The sequence below is a fragment of the Populus nigra genome, chromosome 9 (assembly GCF_951802175.1).
Source record: "Populus nigra chromosome 9, ddPopNigr1.1, whole genome shotgun sequence".
In the NCBI taxonomy this organism is placed as follows: domain Eukaryota; kingdom Viridiplantae; phylum Streptophyta; class Magnoliopsida; order Malpighiales; family Salicaceae; genus Populus; species Populus nigra.
In genome coordinates, this window is record NC_084860.1 from 236,083 (window position 1) to 256,745 (window position 20,663).

Below are 20,663 nucleotides of genomic sequence, written 5' to 3' on the forward strand. Positions count from 1 at the left end.
TTTTGTCCAGCCAGGGATAATAATCTCATCAAACTCTCTTTTACATAATATGATACGTTGTGTAACTCAAAGTTTCAAGCAAAATTAAAAAAAAACAAAACAAAATTCAAATTCTATTTTGTTTTGTTTTGTTTTTTACAATTATCATAACCTCACCTTTCTCTAATTAAACTAAATTATTTTCCAATCACAACGATCTTAAATAAGTTGTTTATAGAAAAATTTGTATATGTACATTCACAGCTCTCAATTAAACCTAAATTATTTCTTATAATATATTCTTCTTCAAAATCGAATCTTTTTTAAAATTAAATTTAGAATGATAATATTGCATTTATCATCGCACAATTCCATTTATATGATGGATAAAGCTTGAATACATTGCACCAACCATGCGTAAAACCCTTTTTTTTCTTTTTATCAACTTTTTTTTAGTGTCCCTTTTTTTCTTGGAGTCTTTATATTCATAGAAGTCGATGCATTTTTCCGTAATGCTTCAAGCCACACGCTATGCTTAGGTTTATGTATATATAATTATATATTGGAGGAAGTTATAAGATAGTACTTGTAGTTTTAAAAACAAATTAATTAATCCCTCTAGTATCATAAACTAATTAATTAGTCTCTAAACATCAAGTCAATGACAGACCTATCAATGTTACACGTAGTACCTAAAATCCCTCTTGAAATGTATATCCAATCTCCTTACCTTAGTTCATTCAATTTGAGGATATACATCACTAATCAATTAATATGCATATGATGTTGAAGAATCTTTTATATATATATTTTTTTAATATTTTCCTATCATTTTAATATGTTAATATAAAAAATAATATTCATCCATTCGAGTCAGTATTCATCGTGTTCAGATTAAATTATAATCTCTAAAAGAAAAATATCAATTTAAAATAAACAAATAAAATTTTTAAAAAGTGATTTTGAAATAAATAAAAAGACAAATAGGCACGAACAAGAACAAATGTAGAAGCTAGTAAAGAAATGGGGTGTTGGGCAGAAAAATCATAAAAAAAAGGACTGAAAAACCATAGCTTCTTAGGTCAGATACTCATCCAGTAGTGTCAAATTCTTCCCTTAAAGCTCGTAACCTTCTTTACAGGTTTGGTTGCATCAACTAAGTTATTGATGGCTTTAAAGGATAAAAGAGCAATTAATTACTTTCTAAGAGTAGAGGGACTATTTAATTTCATTCACTAAAATATAAGGATTAAATTATAGTTTTCGTGCTGCATCTGGCACGCACTTCAAAGGCAAGTACGTGGATCTAAATTTGATTCTAGAAACAGTACAGAACCCCTTTTTTTCTTTTTTTCTTTTCTCCCTTCTTTTTATAGTAGCTCGTGCAAGAATCAAATTTGATAAGCTTGTCGTCGCTCCTGACAAGCCTTCAACAGGAACATTTTCCATGGCATTTCAAGCAATTTTCTCAGTACAAGATACCCGCCTGGTACACTTAAATTAATCAGCACACAGTGACGAAGCAGAGTTTTTAAAGACAAGAATCCCCTTGTAATCCACCCAGGTACAATCATTACGTACCAAAGCCACTGATCTGGTCAATTAATTTGCATATAATAAAGAATAATCATCCATCCAAGGGTGCAGAGTCTGACTTGAGCAGTTCAACCTGCCACTTAATGTATACACTCAGCAGTGAACCATGAGATCACATGTGTGTGCTTGCTGTTTTAAGGTTGATTTGGAATATTGTTGCAGAGGGTGATGCTGTTCTGGGGCTTAATATATATATAATTAAGGAGGTAGGAAAAAACAGGATTACCGAGCTACATATTTGTCTTTGCCATCCCAATGGCAACTCTCTTATTGCATGACATATAATAATCAATCAAGGCCTCTGGTGTCGTGTTCTGTGAGTGAGGACACAAGTGGTGGGTCATGCAAGTGCGCTACTGGGTGCCTCTATATTATAACTTATCAACCGTCAAAGGTTTTAATAAATAATATGGGAATCTCGAGATACTGCCTTAGGTGGCCATTGATTTTCTTCATATAAAATAAAAACTGAATTACATTATTCTAGATTTAATTCTCTCCATCTGTTCATCGACGTGAAAACACAGAATCCTGTGTGTTTTTGGTTGGTGCATTTACGTATCATATCAGAAGGAAGTGCGGACAAGTTAAACAAGTTTTTATTTTTTTATTTTTTGAGGTTCGGTATTTTTAAATTGTTTTTTGTTTCTGAAATTTATTAAAATAATATTTTTTTATTTTTAAAATATCAATATCAGCACATCAAAATTAACAAGAAATATTAATTTAAAATTAAAAAATTAAATTTTTTACAAACATTTTAAAACAAAAAAAACAACCTAACAAAAACAAAAACAAATTGTAAAGGTAGTCAAGAAATGGGGCGTTGGCCGGTAAAGTAAATGACAAGGGGTTGGCTCCTCCAAGATTGGATGGTACATATATATATATATATATATATATATATATATATATATATATATGGTGTTGAAGAATCTCTCATAGCCGCCAAATTAATGGGATAAGAAATGGAAAGGATCCAAATGAAGGAGTGGGATGCATGCATCGCTTGTTGGTTCACTTAATTTACCCCTTCTTACATTCCATCAGTTCCTGGAATGACTGTGACCTGTAATTTACACACGTTCTCCTTCTGCCGAGCGAGTTGCCACCTCATCAATTTCCTGCTTTTTACCTCCTGCATTTTACTGTGCCATTGCAGGGTCGTCTTCCATAAGATCACTTGCCCCACAAAAACTTACTTTCCAGTCGACATTCACGTTTTTTTCTCCATTGACAAGACACAAAATCAAGATCAATTGATCACGTGCGTATAAGATTTCTTCATGGTATCTAAGCATAGATTCTCCCTCCCGACTATATGTCGCTTGAGATATGTAGGTGTCGGAAAATAAAATGATTGATGATTCACTGCAATTGTTTTGGTTTTCATATGACGTATTTTTTACATTCTTTTTTTTTATTAGTTACATGGGTATTCGAATCAACTAGCATGAACATTGATTAATTTTAAAAATTTTAAAGTTAATAACTATATAAATCTCAAATAGTCATGATGTATGTGAGACTCAAACTAGTGATCTTAAAAAAACAAATTTAAAATCTGATTAGTTTAACTACATCCTTCTTAATTTATTTTAGACTCACTTTTTTATCACTCAATAAATAGTAAGATTAAAACGTTACTAAAAAGCCTTAAATCGATGAAATGATAATTTATTAATATTATTAAAAATATGTTGAGTATTATGATGAAAGGTATTTTTCATTTTAAAATTTATTAAAATAAAATTTTTATTAAAAAAATATTTTTAATATTAACAAATTAAAATCATCTAAAAAAAATATATCAACTTAATATTTTTTTTTAAAACCAAACATGCATTTAGAACACACCGCCCATAATTCCAATAGTAAAAACAAATTCTGCCTAACATTAACATGTGCAAGCAGAGGGCATAGGATACGGGTTTCAACAGTGATAGGTTCAATCCTTTTATTTTGCTAGGGATGGGTGAGGGTCCCACCTGGAAAACCCAGCAAGTAAAAACGGGTCCCACCTCACGCCACTAAAGAGAAGGGGAGGGGTCATCACCCATCAATTGACACTCCTCCTTCACAGCCGTGGGGCAGCGGGGAATTTCGAGTCCGCGGCACGATTTGGACCTCATCCAGGCGAAGTTTAAAAAAGTTAGGTAAGAGTTAATTTAGATCAAGCAATTTAACTCTAAAAGGAAATTAAACGGTATCGTTTTAATTTATTTTATTAAAATCAGAACTATATTATATTTAATTGATCTTGACCATCTTCGTAGCTCTTGCCGAATTTAATAGCTATAAAACTTGATAGAAAGGAAGAATGTACTTGAATTTAACATGATAGTGAATAGAGATAAGGTTTCTTTGTTTAATTGAGAAAGGACAAGTCCTTGGAGGACCCATGACCTTCATTCTCAGCCGTCCAATGTGGCCATCAAGAAGACACAGAACACCTTGCTTTTGAGAACCCATGAGCTGCAAGTGGGCGATTATCTTAACCACACTCCAAATTCAAGTTTACTTCCTAATCCATCAATTATATGCAAAAATGGTGGCTTAGTTTTATGGCCGTCGTCACGCACCGGCTCCACATCACCTCCTTTATTCTGACAATTGATGACCTCTTGACACGTGGCGTGATGGTGACATGGACAGTGGGGCACACGTCAATTGGAAGCATACACGTGTTGGGCTATGAAAGGGCATGGAAAGGAGCTAGCTTGGGTGCTGACTAGCCCACGTGGATGATGGGGCCTGCTTTGAATACCATATCAACATTTGTCAAGCAAGATAGGCTCATAGGGTGGGGCCCGTTGAAGGAAGATAATGAAATCTGACGTGGCATGGACACTTGACATCAACCCTCGTGACTTGTTTGGGTTATTAAGAAAAAAGGCGGAACCGGTAACCCACATGTCGGTTTCTCTATATTCATAGTAAAACTATGCATATTCATCTGGTTTCCATTTCTATTGAATATTTATTATTCAATAATAAATAAAAAATAAGATATGTTTATATTATATTGAAAGAAAATATAAAGGTTCTAAGTGTGTATGTCTATATATATATACTTGTTAGATATGATACAGGTTTGATAATATTTATATTTCATCTATTATTCCCATTGATTACATTTATTCAAGTCAATATTTATTGTGTTCGGATTAAATTATAAATAAATTATAAGCTATTATAGGGTTTGATTTTGTTGCGGCAATAAATCTTAATATTAGTTTTTTTTAATGGATATTGCATGTTATTTGAACTAAATCAATTTATAATTAGTAGGGTAACTAAATTATGAACTTAACCGATCATAATTCAGGTATTTTAATTCCAAAATCTTATGAAAATCGAGAAAATTGGCAATACATTGAAGTGGGTATGACTTAATTCATCTTAATTAGTCCATAATTACATAGAATTAATCACAATGGTGTGTTTCTTTACCCTGGGATGATGAAATCCTAATCCTCCAATGTTCATCCTAATCCTCCATGATTGGAATTTCAAAACAACACACCAAACAGATACGTTTTAAAAAATGAAATGCATTAGGTAAACATGGCATCATTATAACATTGACAGGTGGAAGCTACCAAAGAAAGCCCCATCTCCCATGAGATGAATATGATGAAAATCCTGAAGACTAGAAATAGTGAAAATAGTCCGCAATTTATAATCCAATATCCAAAATTGGCAAGTCATTTTCATGTAATCTTCACTCTCCTTTCGCACCCAACAATCTTCTTTCCTCAGTCATTGGTTAGTGCACTTCACTTGCTCCCAAAAGCAAGTGAAAAACACACCCATATAAAACATCATTAATGTTATTAAATTAACCAGATGTCGCTTACGTGATAAACTCGATAATTTGTTAATTCATGAGTTTTATATTAAATCATGTGAAAATTTAATTTACTCAATTTAATTTATTCAATTGAGAAGCTCAATCGTCGAGTAAATAAAAAATAAACTCCGTTGTCTCTTTTTTTCTTTTTGCCCTTTTTACAGTTCCTTGGCGATTTGGCGTCTTCCGCTCTCACCATCCATACAATATTTTGCTTGATTGGAGTTCATGAGATGAAGACAAAATGAACTCCAAATTCACATGAAATGAAAAATCAAGCTTCCTTTACTGAAATACAAATGCTATTATTATATATATACATGTCTCCTCCCTCAAGGCCACCTTATGTTAGAGCCTCTCTAATGGACTCCTGACAACATCTCGTCACTGTGCTTCATAGAAGCTGTATAGTGTAGTATATATTCATTTTTTTGCCTCGTCACCAAGAATTTCATGACACTATATGGCCAAGGGCAGGAGACTAACAACAAGTCGCAGTGAACGATTGTTAGGGAGTAACTACAGCTATGGCAACGGCCAAGTCCCGATCGTGAACGAGGTGTCCGAGCTGGGTGAGGAAGATGTGTGGTCGATGGTGGACGACACGGCTGACCGGAGTGACAGTGCTGTTAGTAATTCGAACGGTGCGTGGAATCCACGCGCAGAACTTGAGAGTAGTTTCGATCACATGTCTATCAGTGGAGGCCGCCGTAGAATCCCACGAGATGACCGCAACATGGGTGGGCTGTCCTTGGCCTTCGAAGATTCCTCTTCTGGGGGCAACAAAACAGCCTCCTCGAGAATCGTGCACCAGTTTCGTGGGAACGATCTCGTGGCATCGGCGTCACCTCGTCACATGGCCACATCAGCTCCCGTGAACGTGCCTGATTGGAGCAAGATTTATCGAGTTAACTCGGTTGAGTCGTTGCATGACTCGGATGACGGGATCGACGATCAGGAGTCCGAGATGGTCCCCCCGCACGAATACTTGGCGCGTGAGTATGCACGGAGCAGGAAAACAGGCGGTGCCTCCGTGGTCGAGGGTGTTGGCCGGACATTAAAGGGCCGCGACATGAGGCGCGTGCGTGATGCAGTGTGGAGCCAGACCGGGTTTGATGGCTGATCATCTTGTAGCTATATCACATGGAAGTCGTTGTCGCTATCGTTAAAAAAAAAACAAAAAAGAACGCTTGTGATTTTTTCTTGGGCAATGATTCGGCCGGGTTGGCTCGGCTTTGAAGGGGAGTCAACTCAGTAGCGAGTGAGCTCGAGCATGATTCTGAAGGAGGGGTAATGCGATATTACCATTGCTTCTCTGTCCTTGTGCTTAGGTTGGAATTTGGAGTTTGTACCCTCTTATTGTTAGTGGTAATTTGGTAATTTCAATCATTAAGTAGCAGCTAGCCATGCCGAGAGGCTTGTTCATGTAAAAATGGAAGGGGAACAAAAAAGGCAAAAGAAAATGTCCAACGCTGTGGAAAACACATCTACTTTTGTGAGTTAGCAAAGACCATGAATGAGAGCAAAGCTAAGCACAGTGTTAACCCTTGCAGCAGGACATGCAAGTACATACAAGTACTAAATTACAATCGATCTCCCTTCTTCTTTCTGCTTCATTGTTGTCCACGAAAACAAAGTTATCTCTCTTATTGTTCATACGGGGCATTAATTTATATCTCTTACATCAGTTCTAGTTGTTTAGACATTAACTCTATACTCAAATTTAGAAGATAAAGAAAGATACCTGTTTCCTTGTTCATTCATGGTTCATCTTTGTGTTAACAGTCGAGCTTTGTGAAGGTTTGACTGTCCAGTTAATACCGTGATTGACCAGTTCTTGAACGCGCGAAATTAGTATTTTTCCTTGTTTCTTTATGTTTTGATGTGCGTTGAAAATTAAAAAACAAACCATTTCGATATATTTTTTTTAAGTAAATAATACTTTTAATATTAAACACACTTAAAATAATGAATTAAATACTTAATTTAAATGAATGAATCATATGCCATCATTGTGATATCTAAAATGAGATTTCCGAATTAGATCCCTTTCAACAAATGTATACCATGCTTCAATTATTTTGTCTCATTGGGTTTAATATGTGGAATAACTTAATTTCACAGGTTATACAAAAATTAACTTCCATGAAAACTTCCTGCAGGACATACTGTGTAATTAATAATTCGCACAGAGATATTCAAGGTAGGGGAATTCTTCGTCTTATCCCTTCAAAATCTCAAAATAAATGCATAAATGGATGTACGAGTGTTTTTTAAGAGAAATAATGGGAATATATACCAGTTGAAGTACAATTCATTCATCAATGATAGTTAATTATTTCTCGCAGTATAGGGTTTACTCTGTCATTCTGGGGCTCAAATAAGACTAATCTAACATTAGCATCTTGTTCTTGAAGAGAGTGCTCAAAAACCAATGGCCCAAACGGTTTGAGTGAATTAAAAACAAGGCATGGGATACAGAAATGGGACAATAATTGTGGGAATCAGCAGCACCTGGAGAGAGGCAGCTTTTAATGGATGATGATAGATGGTGCCAAGAGGGGTCGTGGGGGGTCACCTCTTGACAAGGTCAGTAGAGGCTGTAGCTAAAGAAACAATATCAAGAGGTGTCTATGCCTTATGGCTAACCTTTTTCAAGACAAGGACTCTACTCTTTTTATTGGGTTCACAGCTCTCGTGAGTCTAGAGCCATTGGCTTTTCCTTTTCCAAAAAATCCTGGTATTTTCTTTTTTCTCTTGAAGATGGTAATAAACACTCCACTACTGCCATACAAGAGTACTGTGGGATATTTACAGGGTCCACAAGATTTTCACGATGATCATCAAGATCAATGCTCTCAGATTCTCACATATATTCTGAGTTCTTTTGTGATCCATGCAAGTGACATGACTTCGAAAAAAGAATGGAAGAAGTGGCATACAGTTCCAGTTGAGTTCTTTAAGAGAAAAAGGAAGATACCGATAACCTAAAATTCTGATGGTTATAATGCAATCCATTATCTCTTCGATAAAAAAAAAAAAACCATCAAATTAATGTTATTTCAAATGTTTTTAACATGATGTTATTAAAAATAAACATATATTTTTAAATAAAATATATTCTTAAAATACTAAAGATTGATATTTACAGAAAACGAACTCTGATTCAAATAATTGTATTGCCCTGCTTATTTCACTCTATGGAGTTAATACTGATTATCATGGAAAATACTAGATGGAGAAGATACTAAAGAAGGTGTGGTTTTTGTTAATTCCAGACTCAAAATTATAAACACCTGGCTGCAACATAAGATTGAGACTTGATGAATAAGGGAATTAACTGTGTTATCTTATCTATTTATGTATTTGATAGCGATACCATGCTGGAAAAAACTTCAGCATTTTAGGAGTAGCTACCATTCTATATTATTGCACTAATTAATATATATGATAATAAAGTCGATTTGATTTTAAATTATAGAGTATTAGAGTGTTTTCCTTTGATGTTAACACTCTTCTGAAAAAATGTTATCACTGTCCATCCTTTTCTGGGCTGTATGAACCCATTGTAAACTCATGTTCATAGGGTAGATATCTAACAGCCCAGTTGGTTGGGTTGGACAGAACGAAGCCTAATAAACTATAACAAGTTTTTGTTTATATATATATATATGTATATATATATAAAAAGATTTAGGGCCTCAATCTCAGCAAAAGTAATTCATGGATGATAAATTCATAACTTATGCTGGATAAAAAAAATTATATGTTGATATTCTAAATATAAAGTTTCAGATATGAGTAATATATTTTTTATTCTAAATACATATTTCAGTTATGTTTTGTTAAAACTGAGTTATGTAAACATAAATCATGTGTTCTTGGAACAGAGAAATATTCAGATGGGCCTAGCTTCTTTGATAAATAGTGTGGAACAACCATCCCAACTCAAAAATATAACCTGTCCACTAATTTATTGTTTAACAAATGGTTTAAGTAAGGGAAGATTGTAAGGTTTTGTCCTAATTTTGTTTACGCTTCAATATTTTCATGCTGAATGTTGGAACTGGATGTCAGCAGCTAGTATCCAGAGCATCTACGAGTGGTGAACTCACAATGCTACCGAATTCATCAAATAAAACTTTTCCATTAGTAACCAATCATGTGCTGTCCTGGAGCTATACATAGAAGATTTATGCAAGCCAAGTGTTGAATACGGGATCTGTTTATAGATTTTGGAGGCAGATGAACAAGGAACAGAAGCTTGCCATGCAAAGATACATTGAAACCTTTCAAAATCTTCAATTCAGGAATTTGGTGGGTTATCGTAGACAGTAATTAGTAAAGTGAAGCCACTCAAATCCCAGGAAATAAGACCTGGCTAATTTGCTACTGTGTGTAACAGGCGGAAATCTTCCAATCCAGCTTGAAAAACTAAACCCCAAGAACCAGCACCAGCTGCTGCAGTTGAGTCTCAACAATCACTTCCAGCCCAGAAAGCCATATCCCAAGTACGTAGAGGAGGCCCTAGTTGCCAGTACCGAAAACTAATCTAACACAAAGGCATGTCGTTGAACCCCACCTTAATTTAATCACAATCAATCAGATTATGTTTTGACAGAACTTGTCCCGTGCATTTTCGACTCGCGCAAGCTCCTCTGGCGTTCCAAGATTAGGATCAAACTTCCAAACTTGTCTGCCAACAAAATTATCGGTGCGAGACAACCATGGACCACAAGGCCCTCACCTATCTCAAGCTCCCGCATTACCTGTTCTTTTCTACTCCCTTTGTACTTTAAATTCTCACCTGAAACTCCAAATTAAGTAGCAGCAAGCCCTACAAGTGTACACACACACGCACGATCACTGTCACTCTTTAATTGTCTCTGACTAAGTTATCCTGATCAAACCAAATTATTCCATGACAGTCTTAATTGTATGCACATAAAAATGCAATCTACTCGTACATAAAACAGTAGTTTTGGCCCCTGTGTTGCGCTGGAGCCTGGAGGTTCCTTCTTTTTCATTACCAAGATCCACTGATGTAATTAAACTGCAGGGTAGTATCATCTTCCTGTCAAAGTTTATTTAGACCTTTCTTGCATTTCTATAGTTTAGTTTTAGATTACTGTATGATACAGCTAGAGCATCTTTCACGTGCCAAAAGATTGCGGACTTGTTGAAGAAAAAAAACGTGGGGCATGAAAATGGTTGAAATTGCAAAGGAAAAAAAAAACCCTCAATGCAGGAAATTAGAAAATTAGAACTCCATGGTGCAGTGTGATGCAGTTTTTATTTTGTCCCTTTCACATAGTTAAAAATATTTAATTAATAAATAAACAACACGGTGGTTTTACATGAATTCTACAAAAAATTCTCTATTAAAACCTTGATTAAAAAGACAAAACTACAATTTATAATTATTTTTTTAACCTACATTTCCCATCTCGTATAAATAAGGGGATGGTTGTGAATAATTTCTATGGGCTAATGGGAGGCCTGGAAAGAGGCTTCACTATATGTAGATGGGCCTCTCGTGACTTCTCAGAATATACAGAGCAGGGAATGAGTCCTTTTCACTTATCCATCCATGGAGGCACCAAGAAGATTCCAAAGAGCAACAGACAGATCAATAATTTAAATAGATTCATGTATTCACTAACAAATATCTCATGTTGAATTTAAATCCAAAGTAATAATACAAAAACTAAATCTATTTATGGCCACGAGCCCTAAACTATAAACAAGAGTGAAAAGTACAAGGATGTTTTTAATATTAAAAAGAAAATAATTCCAAGAGAGATGAGAAGGAAGAAGGAAGGAATGATCAAGAGCTCCATGGTGGCTGGATTGAATGGAAAGGAGAGCAAGTTCCACACGTTATAGATGAAAGAAATAAAAAGGCATCAGTCTTCTTCACTGCAATGATGGGAATAAGATTACAAAATGTTCTTCGGATTGGAATCTTTTTCTCTGGACCCAGTCACGGAGCGAGCGAAGCCGACAAGAGGCCGGACGTTCCCTTTTAGCCTATATATCCAGTATAAAATAAAACGTGAAAAACACCGAATTCATACGAGAGAGAGAGGCCTTGCTTCATGGGAAAACTAAGAAATAATTAAGGCTGAGTGTTTAGAGTAGAGGTAGCTTGTGCTTTTTTGAGTAAAAAACATGTTTTTATAGCTTTTGAAGATGTGGTTTGGTCTTGGACAACGACAGACAGGAAAGCATGTTGGGTGGGCTTGCATATTGCTTATGTCATTAATTAGTTCACACACGCAAACACGCTTTTAAACCCGCGTTTATCCATTAGAAGTGAATTTAGTCTTAATAAATGAAAAATGGTTTAAAATATCATGGTCATTGAATCAAAACAAAATAAAAGAAAATGATTGTAGAAAATTCAAAGAAAAACTAGCATATTTGCATTTTATAAGTTAAGTTAACTGGCATTTCATTGATAAAAATAAATATATTATCAATTAAGAAGAATGTTAAATATTATCACAGTTGAAACATATTTTCATGGAACATTTTATTTGTTTCTATCGTTACTTCTACTTTTGAAGCAAATCACAAAAAAAAACCGTCTAGTAAATTATAAAACGTAATTTATTATTTGTGGGACCTAATACAATTTACGTTTAAAACGCAGGTTAACCAAAAGTAGCTTCAAGTAGTTTCTATTCTTATGTCGTTTGTGAAGAGTGAATTAATTCATTCTGCATTGTTCACTTTATAAAAGTGAACAGTGGTGAGAGTCTCCACTATTCATGGCCGGTCCGGGTTCGGCCTAAACCTAAATGTATTGGACCGGGTTTGATCCAGTAAAAAAAATCTAATTTTATTTTTGTTTTTAATTGTGTTTTATTTGAAAAATTAGTGTTTAACATTATTCAATGACACTACATAAATTAGAAAGAAATCGCATGATGACGTAGCATTTGCAGAATTTGATCGTAATCTTAATTTTGTTCTTAATGATATTTTACCTGATTTTGTTGCACGCTCAAAAAACCATGAAAAATATAGTCCTTATCGGATGAATTTCGTACGTGATGGAATTGTAGATAGTTTAATGGAAAAATAAAAAATATTTTATATAAAGTATTATTTATTTCATGATGTAATAGCAGTAATTAGATCTACAATATTTAAATTAAAAACTATCGATATTAATATATATATCTTTTTTAGTTATTTTATAATCTCAATTTGAAAAGCATTTTTAACCAAACACATTAAACTACTTTTTATTCAACCTTAATTTCAATCACAGTTTTAACCAAACATATATAAATACTAAACCAACTTCAACCAAAAGTGTTTTTTATAAAATAATTTTTTTCAAACCATCATCATAAAATTATCATAATATCAAACACAGTCCACGTGAGTGACCAACAACGTTTTAAATTGCAGTTGGCTACACAAAACACATAACAAAAAATATCTTTTGCAGTTAACCTTTGTGTAAAATGCAGTTGATTGTATAAACCAATATATATCATGTTTTTTGCGGTCAATTGCAACTTGAAATGCGGTTGATAATATAAATAAATATACATTTAATATAATTATAACTCTTAATTATTAAAAAATAAACTCAAAACTTAATTGGTTACACCTACAAGATGAAAAGTTAACATAATTACATGATGAAGTGTTAAAATTCAATGTAAAGGGACTCTAAGGATGAAAATGATGATGCAAAATTATTCAAGTACTGTCCCTAAATATATTTTCTGTATCACATTTAATTATAATTTATAAATAAATCTTAAAAGGAACCCAAATTCAGGAGTGGGGGGGGGATTCTTTTTACTTCAAATTGTTTTTTTTATTGAATAGCATTAAAAAGCTTTACTCGATTAGAAATAATTATTTTTTTTACTGGTTAGCATTTAATCTTATTGTTTTGTCAATATTCAAATTTCAAAATATTTATTTTTTTAGAATAGATATATAAATTAAATAAAAGCTTACAAAAACCATGGTCATATATGGTCCACTAAAATATGTGATACAAATATTATTTAGATTTTTTATCCGCATCACAAACTATTATCACGAAAATTGTATTAATTATTTTTTAATTTTATTAAAACAGTAAATAAAAAAATTAATTTAAAATTTAAAATGTTAGCAATTATTTAAACATTAACCTAACATAATAGGTGTTGCAATTGTTTTATATTAAGTAGAAATAACAATTTTACCTAATCTATCTATCTATTATCAAATATCAAATGTGTTATAAGATGTAATTGAATTATTATTTTTATTTTTGTCTAACTAAGATTTGATTGAGATTAAATATCAACTCAACATGAATAGGGCACTACGACGAGGGTACAACCCTTTAAATGCATAAAAAGCTAAAAAAAAGAATTTGGGTGTGTTTGACTTGGAGGTGTGGTGACTTTTTGTCAAAGGTATAATACCATTTAAGCACAAACCACACCTCTAAAAGCTATAAAAACATGCTTTTTACTTAAAAAAGCAAAGGATACCTCCCATTCAAACACCCTCGAAGAAGAAGAAGAAGAGTTTTTCTTGTTTTTTATATAAATCACAAAAACAAAAACTTATAACCTATACAAGAACATCAATATAAATTAAATATTCCTTCCATGAATTTTATGCCCACTAAAAATTTATATGATTGTTAATTTCAGGATCTGTAAAATGATAGTTAATTTCAGAGTTCATGAGATTATTCAAGGTACGCACAAGCTGTCCAAACACCCATATTAATAATAATAATAAAAAACATTTGAGAAATGGTGCAATAACAAATAGATTTATTTACAATATTATCTTTTCATACTCAATTTTTTTTTTTAAAAACATGGTAAATAAATTTCTTATAAATGTAGATGTTCAACACGGAGGTATTGTATAAAATCTTATTAAATATAAAATTTAATACCTAAAAGCTTTAAAATTAATCAAAACCAGAAATACAAAGGAGATGGCTTAGCCCACTGTTTACAAGGTCTTGTAGTACAAGTGGGTAGGAGAGAATCAAACCAGCCATACACTTTCATTATTCTTAAAATAAAGAAAAATTAAAATTAAAATTAAAATTGCAGATAAAAACCCAACTAAATAAATAGTATTACACAAATGATTTGCTTACCTTATAAATAACTTATAATATTCTTTATATAAAAATTCTATTTGTGCTAGTAAGATTTTTTACATAATTATCCTGTTATTACTCATTAAAAATAACTATTATCTTCCATCAATAAAAAAAGATAAAAAAATATCTTCTTTCCAGAAAAATCAGAGATACTAAACTGAAAAATATTTAATTTTTAAAATGAAAATATCCCAGATTCAATAATATAATCACTTAATTAAGTGTAAAATTTAAAATATTCAAAACTAAATGAAGTAATAATTATTATTATTTTACATTTAAACCTCCCTAAGCCCTTTTTTTTTTTTCAGCATCCAGTCTAACCTTTCCATCTACCCGGATATAAACACAAAATTATTTCTCAAAAGACTTTTATTTATGGCAGCTGTGAAGAGTCAACTTACAAGAAATCACTTCGATATATCATCGCTCTCTCTCAAGATTTAGCCTTCATAGCCCAAAAGTTGATCTGTTTTTTTGCTCAGATTCTCACAAAGTTTCGATCTTTACTGCTTTTTTGATCCAAATTTTCAATCTCTAACTCCATTTCTTTCAAGAGTTTTCAAATCTCGAGATGGGTTGTTGTGGTAGCAAAGAAAATGCTCCAACACCAGATGTTAATGGTTATAGAGGACCAGCAACTGGATATCCCAGGCAAACCAATCAACAACAACAGCCTCAATACCATCAAAGCCAACAGAAAGTCACAGTCCCTCAATTTCAGACACAAAACCCACCAACAAGACCTCAACAGACACAACAACAAACCCCACCAACAAGACCTCAACAGACACAACAACAAACCCCAACAAGGCCAGTTCCTGATACTATACTTGGCAAGCCTTTTGAAGACATCAAGCAACACTATACTCTTGGAAAAGAATTGGGTAGAGGTCAGTTTGGTGTTACTTATTTGTGCACGGAGAATTCAACTGGTCACACATATGCTTGCAAGTCAATATTGAAGAGGAAGTTAGTGAATAAGAACGATAGAGAGGATATGAAAAGAGAGGTTCATATCATGCAGGACTTGTCGGGGCAGCCAAATATTGTTGAATTTAGAGGGGCTTATGAGGATAGGCAATCTGTGCATCTTGTTATGGAGCTTTGTGCAGGTGGGGAGCTTTTCGATAGGATTATAGCAAAAGGGCATTATTCAGAGAGAGATGCTGCTAAGATTTGTAGGGAGATAGTGAATGTGGTACATGCTTGTCATTTTATGGGAGTGATGCATAGAGATCTCAAGCCTGAGAATTTCTTGCTGTCTAGCAAAGCTGAGGGCGCTAAACTGAAGGCAACTGATTTTGGGTTGTCTGTGTTCATTGAGGAAGGTTAATTTCTTAATGTTTTTTCCTTTTTGGTTCAGTTATTGGTTATATGATATATGTAATGTTGTATTATATGCTGAATTGTTCGAGGATCGTGTTAAAATCTGCTGTGTTTTGTAAGGTCTGAGCTTTAATTTTTAGTGAATTTCAGGATTTTTCTGCATTACATTTTTGGAATTGTTCAGATTTTAGTTCTGAATTTGTTCAAGAAGTAGAAAAGGAGTTGAAATTGGTATTAAGTGATGCAATTGGATTGGCTATTTGCTAGTAGAATGAGCAACTGTGAAATAGAGAATAGGGGCCCGCTGTTCATATCCTATTTGCTGGATTATGTGCTAATTTTGATGTGGTTCTGCCTCTGACTATATTTATGTGTAAAAGCCTAGTGAGACAGTTTGATTATCCATAAAAAGGTGTTAGAAACAATGTCATCCAGGAAATGTCTTTGAATACTATAACAGCATCTTTTGTTTATTAGATTACACTTTGAGCTTGGTGGTGATGTTAGACAAATTAGCAAATGATATCGAGGCTATGGTGAAGTTTGATAATGAAGAAATACCAAGTGATCCTTTTCTTTTACTATTTTTGAATTCCTTGGGTTAAGCTATATTGAGGGGAATGTAACCCATATAAATAGAGCAGGATGGATAGATTTCAGGAAATGTGACACGCTGTTGCCTGCCAGCAGTTGACAACAGGTTATATCTGGTCTTCTGCTCAATTTACTTTTTTCAGCTGATTTCTAACAAGTAAAGAGTGGAAAACACTTGTTTTCCTGCTCTTTCTGTTTCATGTGGCTAGCAGTTAGGTTTTCAAGTCAGTTTATTTCTGGTAGATCTATCCGCTGCTGATTTTCTATATAAGAATAACAGATTCAACCTTATTCTGCATGTTAACTAACAAGAAAACACTTGTTAGTTATACCTGTTCTATCTAAGTTCTGAAGGAAAAAGGAGTTAGAACTCTATGTTTCTCAAGACAGTTACTAAGACACTATAATGGCGTGTTTTGTCGATTAAGGATCTTACTGAGGTTGGGATATCAAGTAAACTAAAGAGATTTTAGTGGACCTGGATGATCAAGAAATGCCTAATGATTCTTTTTCTTTTTTTTTTTGTTTTTGCCTTGTATGACTCATCTGAACTGAGGAGAATATAAGCTGTATAAATATAGCAAGGTGGAAGAATTTGAAAAAAATGAGATAAGCTGTTGTGGCACTAGCAATTGACAAAAAGTCACATCAGGTCTTCCATTCATTTTACTTATTTGTATGATCTTTCTGTCTTCGTTCTCATCAAATTTCAACCTATGTTGCTCTTTTGAAATTCCATTCAAGCTTCAGGATTATCTCAATTTGTTCTTAGAAATATTAAATCGACCATGAATTATTATGTTAACTGAGATTTTCCAAAACTTTGCAGGTAAAGTTTACCGTGATATAGTGGGCAGTGCATATTATGTTGCTCCTGAAGTATTGCGCCGTAGTTATGGAAAGGAAATAGACATCTGGAGTGCAGGAGTTATTTTGTATATTCTACTCAGTGGTGTACCTCCCTTTTGGGCTGGTAAAGACAATTTTTTGCCAACTTTTTTTAGAAAAGCTCTCTTATAAATTACTATAGATTTCCTCTGGATTAATTTAATTGACTAAATTTGTGTTGTAGAAAATGAAAAGGGAATATTTGATGCCATTCTACAAGGAGATATTGACTTTGAAAGTGACCCATGGCCTTCAATATCTAACAGTGCAAAAGATCTTGTCAGGAGGATGTTGACTCAGGATCCTAAAAAGCGAATCACTTCTACACAAGTTCTTGGTAAGAAGCTTTAATTTTTGGTCAGTTTCTGGTATTCCATGACTTTTGCGTTGCACTGGCATGCTTTTTGTGCCTAAAATCAGTGGTTGTGTGTGGTTAGAGCATCCATGGATTAAGGAAGGAGGTGCTGACAAGCCATTAGATAGTGCTGTTCTCTCTAGAATGAAACAATTCAGGGCAATGAATAAGCTTAAGAAGCTTGCTTTGAAGGTAAATTTTTAAATTATCTGATATGCCCTTACTGTTCTTGTAGTTCTTTTCTAAGTACTGTGTTTTGATTTGTGGTTATGCTCTAAATATTTGCGTATGTGTCTATAAGTCCTATGGTTGAATGATCTTTGCTGATTATGTATGGAAGTTATTTTGCAAAAACTATATAGATATATCAAGAAGAGTTATTGTAATTTATTGCATTTCATGTAGCAGGGTTTGACATGTGTATATATTCATATATTCTGCTTCCATAGTTATTAACTACATATGGGCACAGCAGATGTCACTCAATGCCTTGTGCCTTCACATCTGATTTTCTGTTTAGAGATCAAAGAGTTCAGAGTTGGAGACCCTAGGCACAGGACATACTTTCTCACTCATAGGAGATTTATTGTTATGTTTCAATGGGATTGGATATATAACATATAGACTGTAGGTGGTGACCGTAATGGTAAAATGGAAGTTTCTAGTCCTTTTTCTGTCACTTGACATTAAATATTCTTATTGTATTTCCAATGTAAAAATTTATAGCAGCCGTTCCCCAAGATGATGGACACATCTTATCTCTGGTGTGGATGCTAACAGAATACCATCCTGCAATTGTATGCTTTATGCACAAGAGTTCTTTGAACCAATTTCCTCTTACTGATAGATCCTTTGAAGTTTTAATAAGGCTTGGGATTTTTGTTCAACCAGCCATTAGATGTATTAAGGAAGCACGTAATTTCAACCTGTAGTTTCACTTTTCGAATATTGTTTAATAATGTATCCTCAAGTGTCATTCTCGAAGTTGAAAAAAGTGTAAGGTGTATTTGCTTTATTAAAAGCAGTTGAAACTCTAAGGTATGTTTTCCAAGTTGAGTTATGAGAGTCTAGATGGGAATATTGGATTGCTTTTGGTCTTCTATTCATAACATTGTATACTTTGGAATCCCATAGGTTATTGCTGAAAATCTTTCTGAAGAAGAAATTAAAGGTCTTAAAACAATGTTCACAAACATGGACACTGACAAGAGTGGCACCATCACCTATGAAGAACTGAAGACAGGTTTGGCTCGACTCGGGTCAAAGCTCTCTGAAGCTGAAGTAAAGCAACTCATGGAAGCTGTAAGTAATACCAGGCTTTAACGCAACTGAATTTTCTGATTATTTCGTGTATCTCATACTCATATTCTAGTAATGTATGCAATACATTTCAGGCTGATGTGGATGGAAATGGATCTATTGACTACATTGAGTTTATCTCTGCTACTATGCATAGATATAAGTTAGAAAGAGATGAACACCTATACAAAGCATTTCAGTACTTTGATAAGGACAGCAGTGGGTGAGTTCTCATTTTCCCCAATGGCCACATTTCTTGTTTGGAAATCCTTGACTTTATATATTTACCGTGTTTGATCAGTTTCAACTAGTAGAATGTGAAGTGAATGTAATTTGTACTTTCTCCCTCATAGTTAGTTTACACGTAAAAGTAATTTCTGATCATACCATAGTAAGGAACTTTAGTAACTCTTATCAATTTATTATGACACGGGGCAAACTAGATTCTCCCAGGAAGAAAAGCTCATTTTTATAAATTTCATGACAGGTATATAACAAGGGATGAATTAGAATCGGCAATGAAGGAATATGGAATGGGAGATGAAGCCACCATAAAGGAAATAATTGCCGAGGTGGATGCAGATAATGTAAGTGGTTGTAATTCTAGCTCTTGTGACTCCTATAATAATGACATTATTGGTTGCTAATAATATCTTGGGATTTAATAGGATGGGAAGATCAACTACGAAGAATTCTGTGCAATGATGAGAAGTGGAACTCAGCATGCAGGAAAGCTTTTTTAATTCCAAAGGTGAGTGCAGAACTATTACCTAAAAGAGTTTACAAGAACCAAAGCAATCTCACTGAGAACGCAGGGATACACTGTCCAGTCCCACATTTTGAATCTGAAAAATGGCACTTTGAGCACAAGTTTGGATTGCTTGGATTTGAGCTGTAATGTTTGTGCATATCTAGTATTTTGTTTGTTCTATTTTCTGGTTCCCTTTTAACTCACTCTGATTTTTTTTTTCCAATGAGATATCGAATAATCTTTTGACAAATTATGGTGGATAATGAATAAGCTCTCGTGCTATTTTCTTTGGGAGTGCATCGGGGCTTTTTCCCTCGTTCCTCGGATAACAGCCTGACTTTTCTGTCATGTGGGTTTACAAACTCATTGGTGGCATTAATCAATCGCCACCAAGCCATCAGATTTCTGTGATTGATTAACACTTGATATCATGTGGGAAGAGAAACAATTTTTGTCCCTTCAGAACAGATGAGTACTGCTCTACAACTGGGGGCCAAGAAATCTCCGCAGTTTCCCCCTTTAGTGGCATGATTTGTGTGTTTCCAGCCAAATAAATTACAATTTGAGGTGCTGTTGACCTCTCGGATTTTCTTGGATTCACTATACAAGAGGTTTGATTTTACTGGAAGAACCTGCACACTGGTGGACTTTTCCTGTCACCTTGCTTGCCAGCTAATTTAGGCAATGGTAGCATCTGTACCCAACACAGGAAAGATCAAATTGAATTTTGGCAACGAAAATGGACAACACTACCTTCGAAGCTTGTCTTTGTGGAAGCTGACAAGGCAACAATAATGAATTTTGGCAACCAAAATAGCCCTTTCTGTTTTTCTTGTTTTCGTTGAACTTTTTTTTCTTTCGTGTTTATTCT

General features: G+C 33.9%; 2 protein-coding genes across 2 annotated transcripts; both read left to right on the forward strand.

The window, feature by feature from the left end:
* Positions 1 to 5,754: 5,754 nt before the first annotated feature.
* Positions 5,755 to 7,115, forward strand: LOC133703781 (protein S40-5-like). The gene has a single exon (XM_062128457.1). It carries the CDS (start codon positions 5,892 to 5,894, stop codon positions 6,549 to 6,551), a length of 660 nt encoding a protein of 219 aa, XP_061984441.1. The 5' UTR covers positions 5,755 to 5,891; the 3' UTR covers positions 6,552 to 7,115.
* A 7,800-nt stretch (positions 7,116 to 14,915) lies between these two features.
* Positions 14,916 to 20,081, forward strand: LOC133703416 (calcium-dependent protein kinase-like). The gene is made up of 8 exons (XM_062127903.1): positions 14,916 to 15,907; positions 17,329 to 17,472; positions 17,572 to 17,724; positions 17,825 to 17,934; positions 18,877 to 19,044; positions 19,137 to 19,264; positions 19,529 to 19,628; positions 19,710 to 20,081. Exons 1-8 carry the CDS (start codon positions 15,151 to 15,153, stop codon positions 19,782 to 19,784), a joined length of 1,635 nt encoding a protein of 544 aa, XP_061983887.1. The 5' UTR covers positions 14,916 to 15,150; the 3' UTR covers positions 19,785 to 20,081.
* The last annotated feature ends 582 nt before the right edge of the window (positions 20,082 to 20,663 follow it).

Coding starts and splice junctions, on each gene's coding strand:
- LOC133703781 (XM_062128457.1), top strand. CDS start 5,892: ATGGCCAAGGGCAGGAGACTAACAACAAGTCGCAGTGAACGATTGTTA.
- LOC133703416 (XM_062127903.1), top strand. CDS start 15,151: ATGGGTTGTTGTGGTAGCAAAGAAAATGCTCCAACACCAGATGTTAAT. Junction 17,725..17,824: donor CACTTCTACACAAGTTCTTG/GTAAGAAGCTTT, acceptor GTGTGTGGTTAG/AGCATCCATGGATTAAGGAA. Junction 19,265..19,528: donor TTTGATAAGGACAGCAGTGG/GTGAGTTCTCAT, acceptor ATTTCATGACAG/GTATATAACAAGGGATGAAT.